At 44.1% G+C, this 15,000-nt stretch overlaps 2 protein-coding genes across 2 annotated transcripts in view; one reads left to right on the top strand and one right to left on the bottom strand.

Annotated features, from left to right (window-relative positions):
• Positions 1-5,182, top strand: part of snx21 (sorting nexin family member 21) — a 7,001-nt gene extending 1,819 nt beyond the window's left edge. Inside the window, exons 2-6 of the mRNA XM_035159384.2 lie at positions 514-836; positions 1,341-1,537; positions 1,657-1,798; positions 1,940-2,105; positions 2,627-5,182. Of these exons, the coding sequence (XP_035015275.1) occupies positions 545-836; positions 1,341-1,537; positions 1,657-1,798; positions 1,940-2,105; positions 2,627-3,116 (1,287 nt within the window). The 5' untranslated portion in view covers positions 514-544 and the 3' untranslated portion in view covers positions 3,117-5,182. The remainder of the gene's footprint in view (positions 1-513; positions 837-1,340; positions 1,538-1,656; positions 1,799-1,939; positions 2,106-2,626) is intronic.
• Positions 5,183-7,300: 2,118 nt separating this feature from the next.
• LOC118111069 overlaps positions 7,301-15,000 on the bottom strand; it is a 14,624-nt gene continuing 6,924 nt past the window's right edge. Inside the window, exons 2-6 of the mRNA XM_035159383.2 lie at positions 14,055-14,287; positions 13,420-13,609; positions 12,951-13,046; positions 12,336-12,837; positions 7,301-12,046 (exon numbers count right to left, since the gene is read on the bottom strand). Coding sequence (XP_035015274.2) covers positions 11,106-12,046; positions 12,336-12,837; positions 12,951-13,046; positions 13,420-13,609; positions 14,055-14,287 — 1,962 coding nt within the window. The 3' untranslated portion in view covers positions 7,301-11,105. The remainder of the gene's footprint in view (positions 12,047-12,335; positions 12,838-12,950; positions 13,047-13,419; positions 13,610-14,054; positions 14,288-15,000) is intronic.

Raw genomic sequence — 15,000 nt, 5'->3', positions numbered from 1 at the left:
CATCCATTCATCTGAAACCATTTTGTGTCCGGAGCAAAACTCAATTTGAACTTTTTTCATGAAACTTCACATTCAAGTCTTAATATTTTAGGTTTCATGATATTCTCCTTTTTTTGTGTTGTGTCGTCCTCAAATGTAAAGAGCTCAGACCTGCTTGTGTCCACATGGTCTCAGACAGAGTCTTGTGTTTGTGAGGATCCCTGCTGTGTCCATGGAACTCTCCTGACCTCCACAGACCTTCTACTTGTGGCCGTCACTCAGACATCCGCGTTGTCTTATTTTAAACAAGTAAAAGACTTTAACTGAACACACCTGAGGCCTCGTTTATCATCGTACGCACAAAACGGGCCTGAAAGAACCGTACGACTCTTCTAAGTCAAAATGATCTCCTTTCCAAACCACTATTCCTTGACCCCCGATGAGATACGTCACATGATTAATCACATGATCAATGTTAATTCATGCAAGAGAATCAGTTTGTAAAACGTCTCTCCTTTCATGCTTCTTCTTCAGCCGCTGCTGCCTCCTCCTGCCAAGTAGCCTCATGGCTTCCCGGCTGCTGGATCGTCTGAAACGCTCGCTGTTCAAAGATGTTCACTGGGCAGTAACGGAACAGGAAGCAGGAGACACACAGGAAGTGGAGGAGTTTGATGAGGATCGGTTGGAGGCGGAACTGGCGGAGGAGGAGGAGTGTGTGACTGATCGCCTTGGGGGGACTCTGTCCTTCGACAGCGCAGCAGGAGGAGGAGGACTGGAGGAAAGTGGCGAGGGCGAGGGGCATGACAGTGACTCCGACTTCCTGGGAGAGTCGATGGAGGAGGGGCTCAGCAGCACAGGTGAGGTGGCGCCCTCCTCAGGATTATCCGTTATCGATCAGGCAGGACAGGAGTGTTTGTCCAGGCTCACACAGACCAAAGAATTCCACATCAGTCAATAACAAATTGGAATTTATACGGAGAAGATTATGAATCTGTGTCATCTGTTCGTCTCTGATCCCGGTTCAACTCGCACCCTACTTCTGACGCCCACCTCTCTCCTGTTGGCTCATCTCACTTTACCTCAGCCAATCTGAAGGCACCAGATTGTCGCAACGTTCGATTGGCCGGTCGTATTTAAAAAGACCCAAGCGTCGTCATCGCTCTCTGATTGGCTACTGGGCTCCCTTTCCTGAGCAAGACATTTCAGACGGCGTGAAGTAGTTTTCACTGTGATAAAGTTTTTTTTGCCACCAAAATCGAATCAGTTCAACCTTCGGTCCAACTGAAGCGTTTTACCAAGTTTGAAGAAATTCAAGTGTTGTTGAGATTTCAGACAACTGACTTTGGGTTCAACCTTCATAGACGCCAGTCCTGTCGGCGCTTCACCGGTCGGCCCCTCCCCCTCCGCCCTGCTGACACGGCAGCTTCAGGAGAGCTGGAGGAACATGTGCCGACTCGATGGAGGAAGTCCCGTCCCCTCGGGAAGACGGCTGATGGATGACTTGTTGTTTGAGGTTACGGACGCCAGTGTGATGCAGGACGGCTCCTCAAAGTACGTGGTGAGTACAAACAAACCGTGGAGGTCAGGATTGTTGGTCACATGATCCACGCTCTCATTTTCCAGGAGCTGGTTGTGATTCAGTCTGTTGTGCGCTCGGTCTGTTGCTGTCTGTTGCAGCTGTACACCATCCACGTGACCCAGACCGGTGGCAGCGATAAGACGCCCGCTGTAATCACTCGCCGCTACTCCGATTTTCAGCGCCTTCATGCCACGCTGCGGCGTTATCATTCAGACCTGATGGATCGTGTATGTTTTCCACGTGAGTAGGAGTTACAGTACGTCATCAAAGTCATCACAAAGCCTTGTTATGGTTAGGGTGGGGGCTGTGTCCTGTGTCCTGTGTCCTGCCGGCGTCAGGCATCAAGCCGCTGAAACCTGACCACCGGTTGTATCGCCACAGGTAAGAAGCTGCGGAGGAACTTCGCGGCGGAGACGATCGCCAGGCGCAGCCGGGCCTTTGAACAGTATCTGTCTCACCTGTGTTCACTGCCCACCCTGCGGGGGGCGCTCTGCGTGCGACAGTTCTTCTACCTGAGCGACCTGCAGACTGGGCAGCTGCTCATCAGGTAGCTAACAACACACTGACTGAAACGTCCCAGTGGTTCGTGAGAAGTCACAAACTAAACTCTCTTCCTTCCACCTGCTGTTCTCCTGTGACTCAGCTTCAGTCTGTTGCTCCTCAATGTTAGAGATCAGTTGAATCAGTGACACACTGGACCTGAGCAGCTCTGGACAGAGAAGTGAGGTTGAGGTTCAGATGAAACCATCCGGGTCGGACTCGGGTCCCTGAACCGAGCCCGTGAGCGAACAGCTGAAACATTCGATGCAGGACAGCAGGTTATAATGAAATAGTGACGTTCACCTCAAATTAAAGAGTAAATACAATTTAAAGTTTCAGTAGCAAATTTCCTAGAAGATAATTCCAACAGTCGTCTGGCCGCTGTTCGGGTTTGTTTCTGTTTCCTGTTTCCTGTTTCCTGTCGTCTGTTCTCTTGAAGTTTTCTTTTACATAATGATAAATACAAACAGATGTAATCAGAGTTTCATCTCCAGTGTTTCCGAGCTGAGTTTGTCTTGTTTTGTTGAGGGTGGGACGTTACCAGGAGGCACTGGGTCCGCTGCTCAACGCCAAGAGACTGCAACAGAAACTGGGCTGGGCCAGTTACTACGACGTCCAGGCTCAGGCCCCGCCCCCGGCCTCCTCCCATTGGTTCTTCACTCTGGTGGGGCTGTCGTGCTGTTTCCAAGAAGTGGACCAGCTGGAGGAGGCGGGGGATCACTGTGACCACGCCCTCCGTGTGCTGACGCCCGCTGACCCTCAAACTGACGACCAGGACAAGCCCATCCCACAGACTGTTGCACCCCGCCCACACATTGACAGGCCACACCCCCTCCTGTTACCGTTGCTGAGGGCGGTCGTTCGGCTTCTGTGGCAGACGGGAAAAGACAAACGGCAGTGGGAGGAGCTTTTGCAGCAGCTGGAGGAGCAATGGGCGGGGCTAGACAATCAGCCAACCATGATAGAGTTTCTGGTAAAACACAACCTGCAAGAGGGTGAGGTGGGGGGGTTAGCGTGACGACGCACATCGCGGTACAATCACGACAATACATCAAAAAAATTATCCCGAATAAAATAAGATACGGACGATAGTGATGTCATTCAGAGAAAATTACATTTAGAGGAAGAAGAATTCTATGTGCGAAATAAAAAGAATCTTATCAAAGCCTAATATGAAAATTAAGTTATAATAAATCAAAACAAATCGAAAGGTTTTAAGAATTTCTCAGTAATATTTCTCGATACAACTTCGAGAAATGTAACAAGAAAAAGTCTAAATATTTAATTAATTAATTCAATATTTCAATAAACAAGTCTTTTATTATAAATTATTATGATTATAATTAAAAAAAGGTCAATGGACAACAAGAACATTCTATTTAAAAAAAAGTTGTAATATGTCGACAAACAAGACAACTGTTGGATTTTCTGTGATATTTGAGTTAAAAATATCAAATTCCAACATTTTGTATTATTTAAATAATTGAGTTGTGATGGTTTGTTGTTCGTCTTCTCAGTCAAACTTTAAAATGAATTCAAAACTGTGACGCCTCAGATCAGGAGGTGAGAGAAGCCTGGACTTTAATAATAATGATAAACACTAAACACTACTCCTTCAAATCTTAGTTGTGATGAGCAACTCAAATCCATAAAGGGAAACATTCAAAAGGAAAAGGTAGAAACACACGTTTTTAGTTTAACTGAGATGAGATTGTTGAAACGCTGCTTCTTCTTCGTTTGAAATGAATCTTCATTTTAGAATTCTGAGGACAAAGTGATGATTGAACGAGGAAAACAAGTCCAAGGATTTCAGACCTGATGTTTGATATTAATCCTCAGACAGAAACACTCGTCGGTTTCTCTCTCTTCAGAAACACGTTTTTTACTTTGAGAAGAAATCGTTTTTCACTACGACCACGATGACGACAGTAAAAGGGAAAATGGTTCGAAATATTTGTTCTGCCCGTTAAACGTTGACTGATATTTAACAGAATCAACCAATCAGAACATCTGCTGTTACGTATGCGTTGAAAGGCCATTTTATATTTTCCTGCACCTTCTGAAGAATGTTGCAACATTTCAACGCCACGGCGACGGCGCGGCGACCACGAGCCGTGGTTGGATCATAACTCTACGAAGTTCTAAAATACTTCAATATGAAACATTGTTTTTCAGAACACAACCTGATCAGGATTATTCACTTAGATTTAATTCAGATACTTTTACTGCACTTTTCTTTTTTACATCATGACTCAGCATCTTAGCTGTTTTCACCTGTCATGCCTCATTTGAATGATTTTAGAAGTGTTTCCTGTTGCCAGTTTGTAAAGTTGAACCGTCACTGAGGCATTAAATCATCGAATAATCTTCATCAGTACGAAGCACTGACTCCTCCTCCTCCTCCGTCAGCGGACTGAAAGTGTTTTCTGAGCTGTGTGTTTATGTGCATCCAGTTGCTATGGAGACCAGTGGTTGTGGTCACGCTGACCTGGAGTGGACGATGGAATAAGGGACCAACACACACGAGGAGACACCGAGGATGTGGAACTTTTTAAGATGAACGGATCACATGGGGAAAATGAGTCTGGCCGGTACTTTAAATATATATAAAGTTTAAAGATGATGCACATGTACAGATTTATGCACAAATACTGGTGATAAACTGATGAACGCTGCTTCCATCACATCCACAGATTTAATAACACTCTGGACTTTTTACTTTTCAGCTCAGACAATGAAAACGCTGCAAAACTAAAAGTCGTTTCTTGTTTCTCTGTTTTCGTTTTCACAGACGACGCAGAAAATGGTTTGTTTGATTCGATTGAGACTCTGTCAGGTTTTTAAAATGTATTTTGGAGAAACTGTAGATACACTAACTCTGAATTGAGCTGATTTGAATGTTTCTATTTGAACTCAAGGTTTTAGTGATTTATTTTTGAAGTGATTTCACTTCCTCGTGTTGGAACGCAGCCCTCCTCCCTCCTGTGGAATACTTTAGAAGGTGGATTTATCTTTATAGAGCTTGTGTACGTGCAGTTACATTTCCAAGTATATTTTATTGAATAAATTTGTTACAAAATCTCAGATCCGTCTTTTCTTGTTTCTTCATCTTTGACCTTTTTGCAGCGACCAAGAGGAACTTCACTTTTCAGCCCAAACACCACCTGAAGTCACGTGGTGCAGTTTTCTTTGTCTGTTTTTATTTGTTTATTACAGCGTTAGTTAGTAATTATTTATTAGTTATATCTGGCAGTTGTAGGTTCACGTGTTCACCAGCAGAGGTCGCCCTGTGTCAGTCCACGTGTAAGTGATGACGCAGCTCAGATCAGTTTTATTCTAAAGATTCTAAAATAAATAATTTCCAGTGTTTTCTACTGGAGGAGCTCAGGGTCCACAGGTCAGTGATGAAGGTGAGGGTGGAGATGAAGAGGTGAGGAAGATGATGCTGATGAAGATGATGAGGGTGATGAAGATGAGGGGGATGATGAAGGTGATGAAGATGAGGGGGATGATGAAGGTGATGAGGGTGATGGTGATGAGGGTGATGAAGATGATGGTGTTGATGAAGGTGATGAGGATGAAGAGGGTGATGATGGTGAAGAGGTGATGAAGATGATGAGGGTAATGAAGATGAAGAGGGTAATGAAGATGAAGAGGGTGATGAGGGTAATGAAGATGAAGAGGGTGATGAAGATGATGAGGCTGATGGTGATGATGGTAATGAAGATGAAGAGGGTGATGAAGATGATGAGGGTGATGAGGGTAATGAAGATGAAGAGGGTGATGAAGATGATGAGGTACATGAAGATGATGAGGTACATGAAGGTGATGATGGTGAGGGTAATGAAGATGAAGAGGGTGATGAAGATGAAGAGGGTGATGAGGGTAATGAAGATGAAGAGGGTGATGAAGATGAAGAGGGTGATGAGGGTAATGAAGATGAAGAGGGTAATGAAGATGAAGAGGGTAATGAAGATGAAGAGGGTGATGAAGATGATGAGGGTGATGAAGACCTGAGCTCAGGTGCTCTAATGTCACTGCTGCTGCTCAGCTGACGAGTGTCGGCTGGAAATAAGTCCCATTGTCCTCCACATATCATCACCATGGCGACAAGGCCAAGAGCTGAGACATCAGCTGCTGGAGTAACACCAGTTGCTATAGCAACGGTGACAGAGCCGGACTGAAGTGATGGTGTGAAGTGTAAACATCACAGCGCTGTCACTCAACGTTCATGGTGACGTCACCAGATATTATCAACGTTTAATCAGCGACAGCTGAGGAATTTTAACTTTGTATTAAAGCAACACTTTGTAACTTTTACTGAGTAATAGCGCCCCCTGCAGCCCCACCTGGTGATATATATATATATATATATAAATATAAATGATCTGATCCCTGATGAAGTGGATTCAAGAATCGGTCTGATGGATCGATGATCTCTGTCCTGGTTCAACCACAGAAGTTAAGACTGAAACTGTCCTGAATTCATCTTTTCAGCTTTTCCCTTTAACTCTGGTTAATCCTCATCTTCCACTCTGCTGGAGATTAAAGGACCAGGAAACACACACGCACACACACACACACACACACACACACACACACACACACACACACACACACACACACACACACACACACACACACACACACACACACACACACACACACACACACACACACACCATCTGTACTCAGACGATTCCAACACTAATTATCTTAGGTCCTTATTTCATTTGTTAAATTAATCGACAGTTCATTTTCTGATTGGACTCTGAAAGTGAATTTCTATAGATTAATTTTAGTTTGTGATTCATTTTTCTTTGATGCTTTTGTGTAGCTAAGATAACGAGCTATCCGGGTTAGCTGTCTGACTTTGATATATTTGAGTTAATTGACAGGTGAAGAATCCCCGTCGGCGACAGTTTAGGAAACCTTCACTGCAGTGGAGCTCTGATGCTCAGAGGAATCTATCAGGATTTGATATTCACACGAGTTTTGTCTGAATTTGCACATTGTTGATCAAAAGAAAAACTCAAAGCTGCGTTGTAATAAATATTAGATTCTGAAGAAGAAATCTCAAGATCTTCTGAGATTCTCAGTCATGAAAGTTTACCAAACGACTTCCTTTTGATCAGAGATTCTGAAAACCAACAACAGTTAGAGATAGATTTATATATTCTAAATATTCACAAATGAAATGACTTTGTTGTTGTCATTTTAATTCAGTTACGAAACTTCGGTTCTGTGGAAAAAACACATACACACTGATTTAACACTCACAGTTCTTTGGGTAAACCTGGACATGCTTGTTCAATGACTGTCAACAAAGATGGACGACACGTCTCCACTTCCTCCGACTGTATAAATATAAAGCCAAAATATCATGGATTTTATATCATCAAATAACTGATTAAAACCAAACTGATCAGAAACACGTGAACAGTGAGGTAGAAACCATCTAAACATTCATTTATCATGTAATTAGATTTTTTTGTTTGGTCCATGTCCCGTCTGCTAACATGGGGGAGGAGGGGTTTATGACCCATATTGCCGCCTCCAGGGGGCGATCCAGATGTTTTGGCATCACTTTTGTGCCGCTGTCTTGTCGTCCATCTTCAGTTACAGTGATCTGTGTTAATGTTTGAGTTAGCATGCTAGGTTTACGATGCAATAATAAATCCAGTGTATGCTAACAGTTGATTGTACACTAACTTCTACGTACACTAGCTTAGCAAGATGTCGGAGAAAAGCAGAATTAATCTACTAAAGGCAAAAATAAAATATAAAAAACTACTGTCATTATAAAATAATAAGTATATAAATATACTTTTACATTATACAGTGATAAGTTTCTAGATTGTCCACAAACCAAAGTCATACAATTTTTGGCTAAACACTACGAACAAGTTAGTACCAAACTCTGTATGCTAACTAACCATATTCCACACACACACACACACACACACACACACACACACACACACACACACACACACACACACACACACACACACACACACACTGTTTAAAAAAGAAATCCTCAAATATATTCATTTACTTTGTGATTCACGTTTCCAGGAATTCACTTCCTCCAACAGAATATGAAAATAAATCAGCATTTTCTCGTATTTAAGAAAATTGCATTGAACAGTTTCATTATGACACATTATTACATCAGAACATTGAACCTGATTAACATTTTTCAAATGAATCTTCCACCTCTTCCTCTGTAATCACACAGTATTAGTTCATAGTCGCCTTCATCGTGACAGAGATATCGATATTTACGAGTTTAATCCTCACAGACTCACACGAAATCACATGAAAAAAATAAACCCACCTGAATTTCCTCACTGAAAACCTGACGAGCTGGATTAACATTAAAATGTTGTAACCAAGCACCGAACACAGTGACATGTCACAACATGTAGTTCATGTGTTCACACGTCAGATCGCAACATTTTACAAATGTCAGAAGCGGAAACATATTAAAGGAATAATTTGACATTTTGGAAAATAAAATAATTATACGAGAATATTGACGTCACTTTCACATTTATCCATTAAATGTGTTGGACGTCACTGTGAATCAGGACCTCCCTCAATGAACTTCATGTATAAATAAAGGTTAATGGAACTGTAATGTCTTTAAAGATAAAAGTCACACACAGTTTCTGTTTGAATGGAGAAAGTGAATGACGCAGTTCATTTGGTAGCCATGGTAACGTCATTATGTTATTACTCCCAGCATCAGCAGCTTCAGGACTCAACACCAGTTCAAATGCACCAAATGAACGTTGGGATTCTGACGGAATGAACGTTTTACACGAAGCTCAGCGAATTGTCTCTTGGCTTTAGCTTCAGATTTAAATGACAGACATGAAAGACTCTCTGTCTCCTCATCTGTGTTGTTTACCAAACTGTCAAATGATTCCTTTAAATATGAAGTGATTTCTGATTCATGACATGTGGCACAACATGAGCTGAACAGATTTACTGCAGTAATCAGACAAACAGACGTCTTCTAAAACAGAAACCAGGTTACACACATGAGCCCGACTGCCTGAAGAGTCATATTCACTGTGTGTGTGAGTGCATGAAGATTAAAACAGTAAACCACCAGTGAAAGTGGCGACTAGATACAGCAACAGTTTGATCGTAAAGGTGCAGGAGTCCTGTGACAGGCTCACAGCGAGCAGGGCGTCCAAACAGTTTGTTTCAGAGACTTTGACATTTTCTGGCACAAAGAGACGGACACAAAGGCAATAAACCAGAAAAGGAGGTGAAGACACTTTTCCACAAGGCAACACAATCAGTGGTGTGATGTATCGTACCAGTCACAGTCAGGCTGGTGTGTGTGGAATCCGTCCGTCCAGTGAAAGAAACCCAGCTGATACTGGTACAGACCTCGTCACAGATTCTTTTCAGACCGATTCTAAAAGATCTCATGTTATCCCTCCTGAGCCCCGGTGTTATCTTTGGCCATTTGAACGTCCTAAACAACACAACATCCAGATTCACTGAGATTACAATGGGACTTTGATTTTGTAATTTTAGATCCAACTATGTGCAACTGCTGTGTCCAGGTGACATATATGTAATCATCTGTGTTCGACTGTGAGGCTCCAGACAAACTTTAAGTACAGTGAGAACGGGACACTAGTATTTTAAAATGCTTGTATTCTTATAGCATTTCTTTCTTGAGCTACATTTATAGATTATATTGACTTGTTCCCTGGTCAACCATAAACTGAGGATCTCTGAAACTTCTTCATTCAAACATAAAGTTAGTTAATGAGCTAACCACCTAGCAAGTCAATTAGCAAACAGCTACCTCAGTAGCAAGTTGTCTAATTAGCCTGGGAGCTAATGCTGCATTCATGCAATATCAACATAATAGGAAGAGCAGGAAAATGGGTGTTCACAGATTTGTTCCAGGTGGTTAGCTCTATCGCTAAGCTAGCTACTTTTGTTTTGTGTTTATCATTATTTTTTAAATAAAATCCGAATATCGAACGAACTTTAGCGTCAGCAAACGGGGGATGGATCGACGACATCGAGGTCTGCTCGACCAATCGCGAGTCAGTTTCAGCTGTCAATCATCTCAGCCTGTTTTTATATCATCAAATAACTAATTAAAACTGAAGTGATCAGAAACATGAACACTTGAACATAAGTGTGATAAGAACGACCTGAAATGAAAGAAACCATCTTTGAGAAACATTTATTTAACATCTACTATTTTAGTTCAGGCAGGTTTTATGACTGATACTGCAGTCAGCCACCAGGGGGCAATCGAAATGCTTTTGGCTTCAGTTTTGAGAACTGTGAAGTTGTGTATGTTTATATTCAGTCATTGGTCCAGTTTGTTGTTAAGTGAAACTAAACCGTGTATGGGTCTTGTAAAATTAGCAAATTTTAATATTGGATTCATTCTAATTTAATTTCGAGCAGTTTGGTGAAATGTCTGTAGCAGCTGGTAAATATCGTTCCTGTCAGTAATTCCCAGCATCTCCCGCATCATATCTATTAAGTAATAGATATGAAATGAACGCAGCATAACCTGCTACCGAAAGCTATCATAGCAAGAAACTTGACAATGAGGCCATGAGATTAATTATTTTAGCAATAACACAATCCAAGACCAACGAACCTGAGAGCCGCCTCTCCAAAAGGTTTCTTCTCACACTCACATACGAGCCAGTTCCTTTCCTTCATGATTCTCTCTGTAAGATCCCTGATATTTAACAATATTCACAGTGTGTTGCTAAATGTTGCAAATTGAGTCCGTCCTTGATATATTTCTGTTAACGTGTTTTAGATAATGTAATGAATTCTGTAATTGATTGGTGATTGCTGTATTGATCACTGTGCTCAGTCACGAACACGTCTAACTGATTTGGTAGCTTTAGTTGAAGTTAACTTTAACCACACAAACCTTTAGTGAATCTGGACCTGTGGTAGTTAGGAGGTCTCAGTTACTGATGGTCGGATTGTGTGCGAGCAGTCAGACAGTAGTAACCGATAACAGAGGGCTGGGACAGAGCTGACTGTCACTCTCCACTCGGGTCCCATGAGTCAGGAGCTCCTCCACTGTTGTCCAATCATCGAGCAGTTTTCTGTTCCTCAGCCGGTTCTGCTTCATGTGGCTCAGCTCCAGCACCGTCTGAGACGACAGTGACCCCTGAACGCCTCCGGCCAGCTCCTCCCCTCCTCTTCTCTCCCTGTGCTGCCGTGACTGCGCCAGGTGACGTCTCCTTTCCGTCCGGCTACAGTATCGACCCATCAATCTGCCGTCCTCTCCTTCATCCTCCCGTTGTCTCCGCCCGTCTCCTCGCACCTCCTCATCTGTTGTGACCTCACTGCGCTCCCTAGCCAGGCGGTAAGCTCGGGCTCTGAGCAGCTGATTCCTGACTGACTTCTGATTGGACAGTCTGGAGCGGGGAGAGGGGGGAGAGTGAGGCCTCCGCTGTGGTGCACCCAGTGTGCTGTAAAAAGGAACAGAACCTTTAAGGTTGCCTGAGCGACTCCCAAGGGTCTGAAAGCCTCGCCAGTCTGAGGCTCCACTGGAGCCAGATCCAGGACTCTTGGAGAGGGAGTCCTCCTCTCTGCTCCGAATGGAGCCTTGGCTGGTTCTCAACGAGTTCTGATGATTGGTGAGACTGGTTCTGTCTGTACTGAGGTGACTGGTGGGGTGGCAGTTACTGGGATAACTGGCCCTGCTCCTTGGCCCCAGAGTGTTGCTGGCTGTACCTGGCTGGTTGTTCTCGAGTTTGTCACTCAGAGTGTTTGGATCTGTCACATTCGGGTGACTGGCCCTGCGGGCGCGCTGTCCCTCAGTCAAATCTTGTATCGTTCGACTCCGGCCCGGAGCTTCTATCGTCCCACCTCTTCCCTGCTGCTGCTCCAACCATAGCGCTCTCCGTTGGCAGGGCTCAGTATGGCAACCTACAGATAAAGAAATAGAGTGCAGACGGTTCTGTGAATCTAGAAGTTTGCATGTAGCCGTTACAGCAAGAACCTGTCAAACAAGACCAGAAAGCCATTGGTGCCTCACACAACTATTTATCCAATTTGGCGAATGGCAAGGTAAACCATGGGCAGGCTGCCAGTCAACATACTTTTACCCCCAAAACTCATACCAATTGTCAAATTTTTCAAGACTAATATATAACACATGAGTAAACTGTGGGATCAATGGACGGTTTAAGGAAATTATTTTTGGAGCTTAACTGACCGATGGAGGGGGAGGCTGGTGATCGGTGGCGGGTGGGACTCCGCTCAGCTCTGTGGAAGTGAACTGTTGTGGTTGTGCTGTTACCCACTGTGCAGCGAGAAGCGAGTGGGGCTCCAGGGTGACTCATCTGAGTTGTTTCAGGGATGGACTCCAAATCCCAGCGTCCTCTCTGCTCTCGAGGGGAGTGGCCTGTGCGGAGATGATGAGACTGCCGATGGCCGTGGCTCCCTTGAATTTTGTGCAGCCGCCTGTGTTCCCCGGTGCTGACGCTGTGGAAGCCAGAGTCGCTGGGTTCAGAGGAGGTTAGGGATTCTGAGGAAGAGGAGGAGCCTTGGGAGGAAGCGGTGTGGCCTGGCAGCGATGACATGGCGTCCGTCTCGGCCTCAGAGAGCGCCATCCGGTGGTCGGGGCTATCGGGTCCACAACCTAGCCCGCTGTCAAGCTCACTAAGTGGAAGGTATCCGAAAGGACGATCAGGCCGCCAGGGATGAGGATAGTCAGACTGAAGAGGGAGAAAGGATTATTTTAAAATGTATTATTTGACAAGTACAAGCAACATTTTAGTGAGAATGAGGTGCAACTAGTGAGGGAAACATAATCTCGGAGATTAGAGACCTGTCTGGGGAAATTCTTTGGCTCCATCTCTTCAGTGTTGTAGCAGCCAATCAGACAGCTCTCTGAGTTCGGCTGGTAGGGCGACATCTCTGGAGCCTGGAAACAAGCAGGGGCGCATATATCATCTCATTGTCGGGGGGGACAATAAACAGAGAGAGTGCAATTTCTGAGGGGATTTATGTGTGTATATATATATAATATTATATTTAATTTTATCGAAGAAACAGATCTATAATATTTTGCTGTCAATGTGTAAAACATTATGAAGCCGACCAGACACTGAACTTATATTAACACAGTGTTTGTTGTGTCTCTGTATTTTTTATGAATTAAGTCTTTATTTATTTCCAAAGTTAAACTGGAAATACACCTCGATTTTATGCGAGTCCAGTGTCTGGAAGCAGCTCTGCACTGTCACGATGATCCATAAACATAAATTCAGAAGAGAATAAAAAACAGCCCAACTCACCACCTGGTAGTCGAGTCTGTCCAGGTGGTCTAAGCTGTAGGAGACGGTCGGCAGGTAGCTGTTCCCCGGATGCTGGTCGTTTGAAGACCTGGGCAGGTAGCCGCTGTGAGCGTAGACATCAGGAGGAATCATCATGCGACTATTGGCCGAGTAAAGGTCAGGTGACACGGTCATGTGACCATAGTAGGGCCTGTAGAGGAAACCAGATTGTCATGTTCTGTGAGGAGGTGAATTCATAAAGCTCAGTTTGTCATGTTGGTTTATTTATGCTTCAGATGTGCCTGAATGTGAACGGTGTGATCGGTGTTATGTAAATGTCCCCATGAATATTCATAATCCCATCTACATGCATAATGATGCCATGTTTGCACTGACAGCTGTCTCAGCAGAACGACCTTCCACTGATGAAAATTCATGAGACTCAACATCATCATCTGACCTTGTAAACTTCTCCATTTTTCACTTCACAAACATTAGTCCGTTCTCTAACGTTTACACCCTCCGATCATTCGTACCCTCGTCCCAGACGCCCCCCCCCTTTGCCCTCCTGCTACATTCTTTCCCCAATTCAAAACTCTTACATCCAATCAAGCGTCACATTTACAATAGGATGCCCTTGATAGGAGTTTACCTACCCTGCGCTGTAGGCGTCTCCCTGACCTTCCTCTCCCTCCATCAATCCCATGGCTCTCAGGGCCTCCCAGTGCCGTTCTGTCGGAGCGCTGCACTCATTGGCACAACGGGAGCGGCGCCTCCTGTCACCACGTCCCCGTCTCCCTTCTACCTGCACGGTGATTGGCTGGCCATACTCGTCCACATAGTGCAGCTCCTCCCTGTGTCGGGGGGGAGGAGGCTCTCGAGTCTTGGCCTGAGAAGAGGGAACATCGTGGATCAGAGTTCGATTTCCACTCGCACTAAACATTTCGCTTTTAAAGCCACACTGTGTAACGTTTACTGAACAACGGCTTCCTGCTGAATATTGGAGATAAACTCTGGTTGTTAATAACTTCAGAGTGTTTTTAACTGATCTCAGTTCAGCTTCACTCTTCAACTGGAGCTGGTTGTGACAGTTGAAGCTGACTCTCAGTCAGTTCTTCTCACAGGAGATGGAACCCACTCAGCAGAGTTACAGAGAACAGACGTTCAGGGAGAGAAGGAGGAAACTTTCTCCTTGTTAGTGTTGATTTAACAAAGTGTTGGAAAACCTCTGAGACTCTGAAGCATCTTGTTCAACCTGTTGTATCTGTTGTTTGACGAAGGGAAGGTGCAGCATGAATACTCAGCACCACAGTGGGAGCTCTGCCTCTAAAACCAGGTCCCTCACTACCTTCTGATCTAACTTTTTGGTGTTCCTGACTTCACTTGTGTTGCATAATGTGGGCTATGATTCATATGTTTTATATAAAACAAATCTGAGCCGGTTGAACCCAGGAAAGACGAGTGTGCAGGTTTCTGTTCCAGGTTAAACAGCAGCTGATCATCTTCTCCCTTTCAGACTGAATGTGTGTTAATTGGTGGAAGCAGCTGCTGTCGTGTTCAGGGCTGAACTTTGACCCTTCATGACAAACTGAGTCCAGCGTT

This window comes from Hippoglossus stenolepis, chromosome 6, assembly GCF_022539355.2.
Source record: "Hippoglossus stenolepis isolate QCI-W04-F060 chromosome 6, HSTE1.2, whole genome shotgun sequence".
Taxonomy (NCBI): domain Eukaryota; kingdom Metazoa; phylum Chordata; class Actinopteri; order Pleuronectiformes; family Pleuronectidae; genus Hippoglossus; species Hippoglossus stenolepis.
This window is presented reverse-complemented; position numbering and strand designations above follow the sequence as displayed.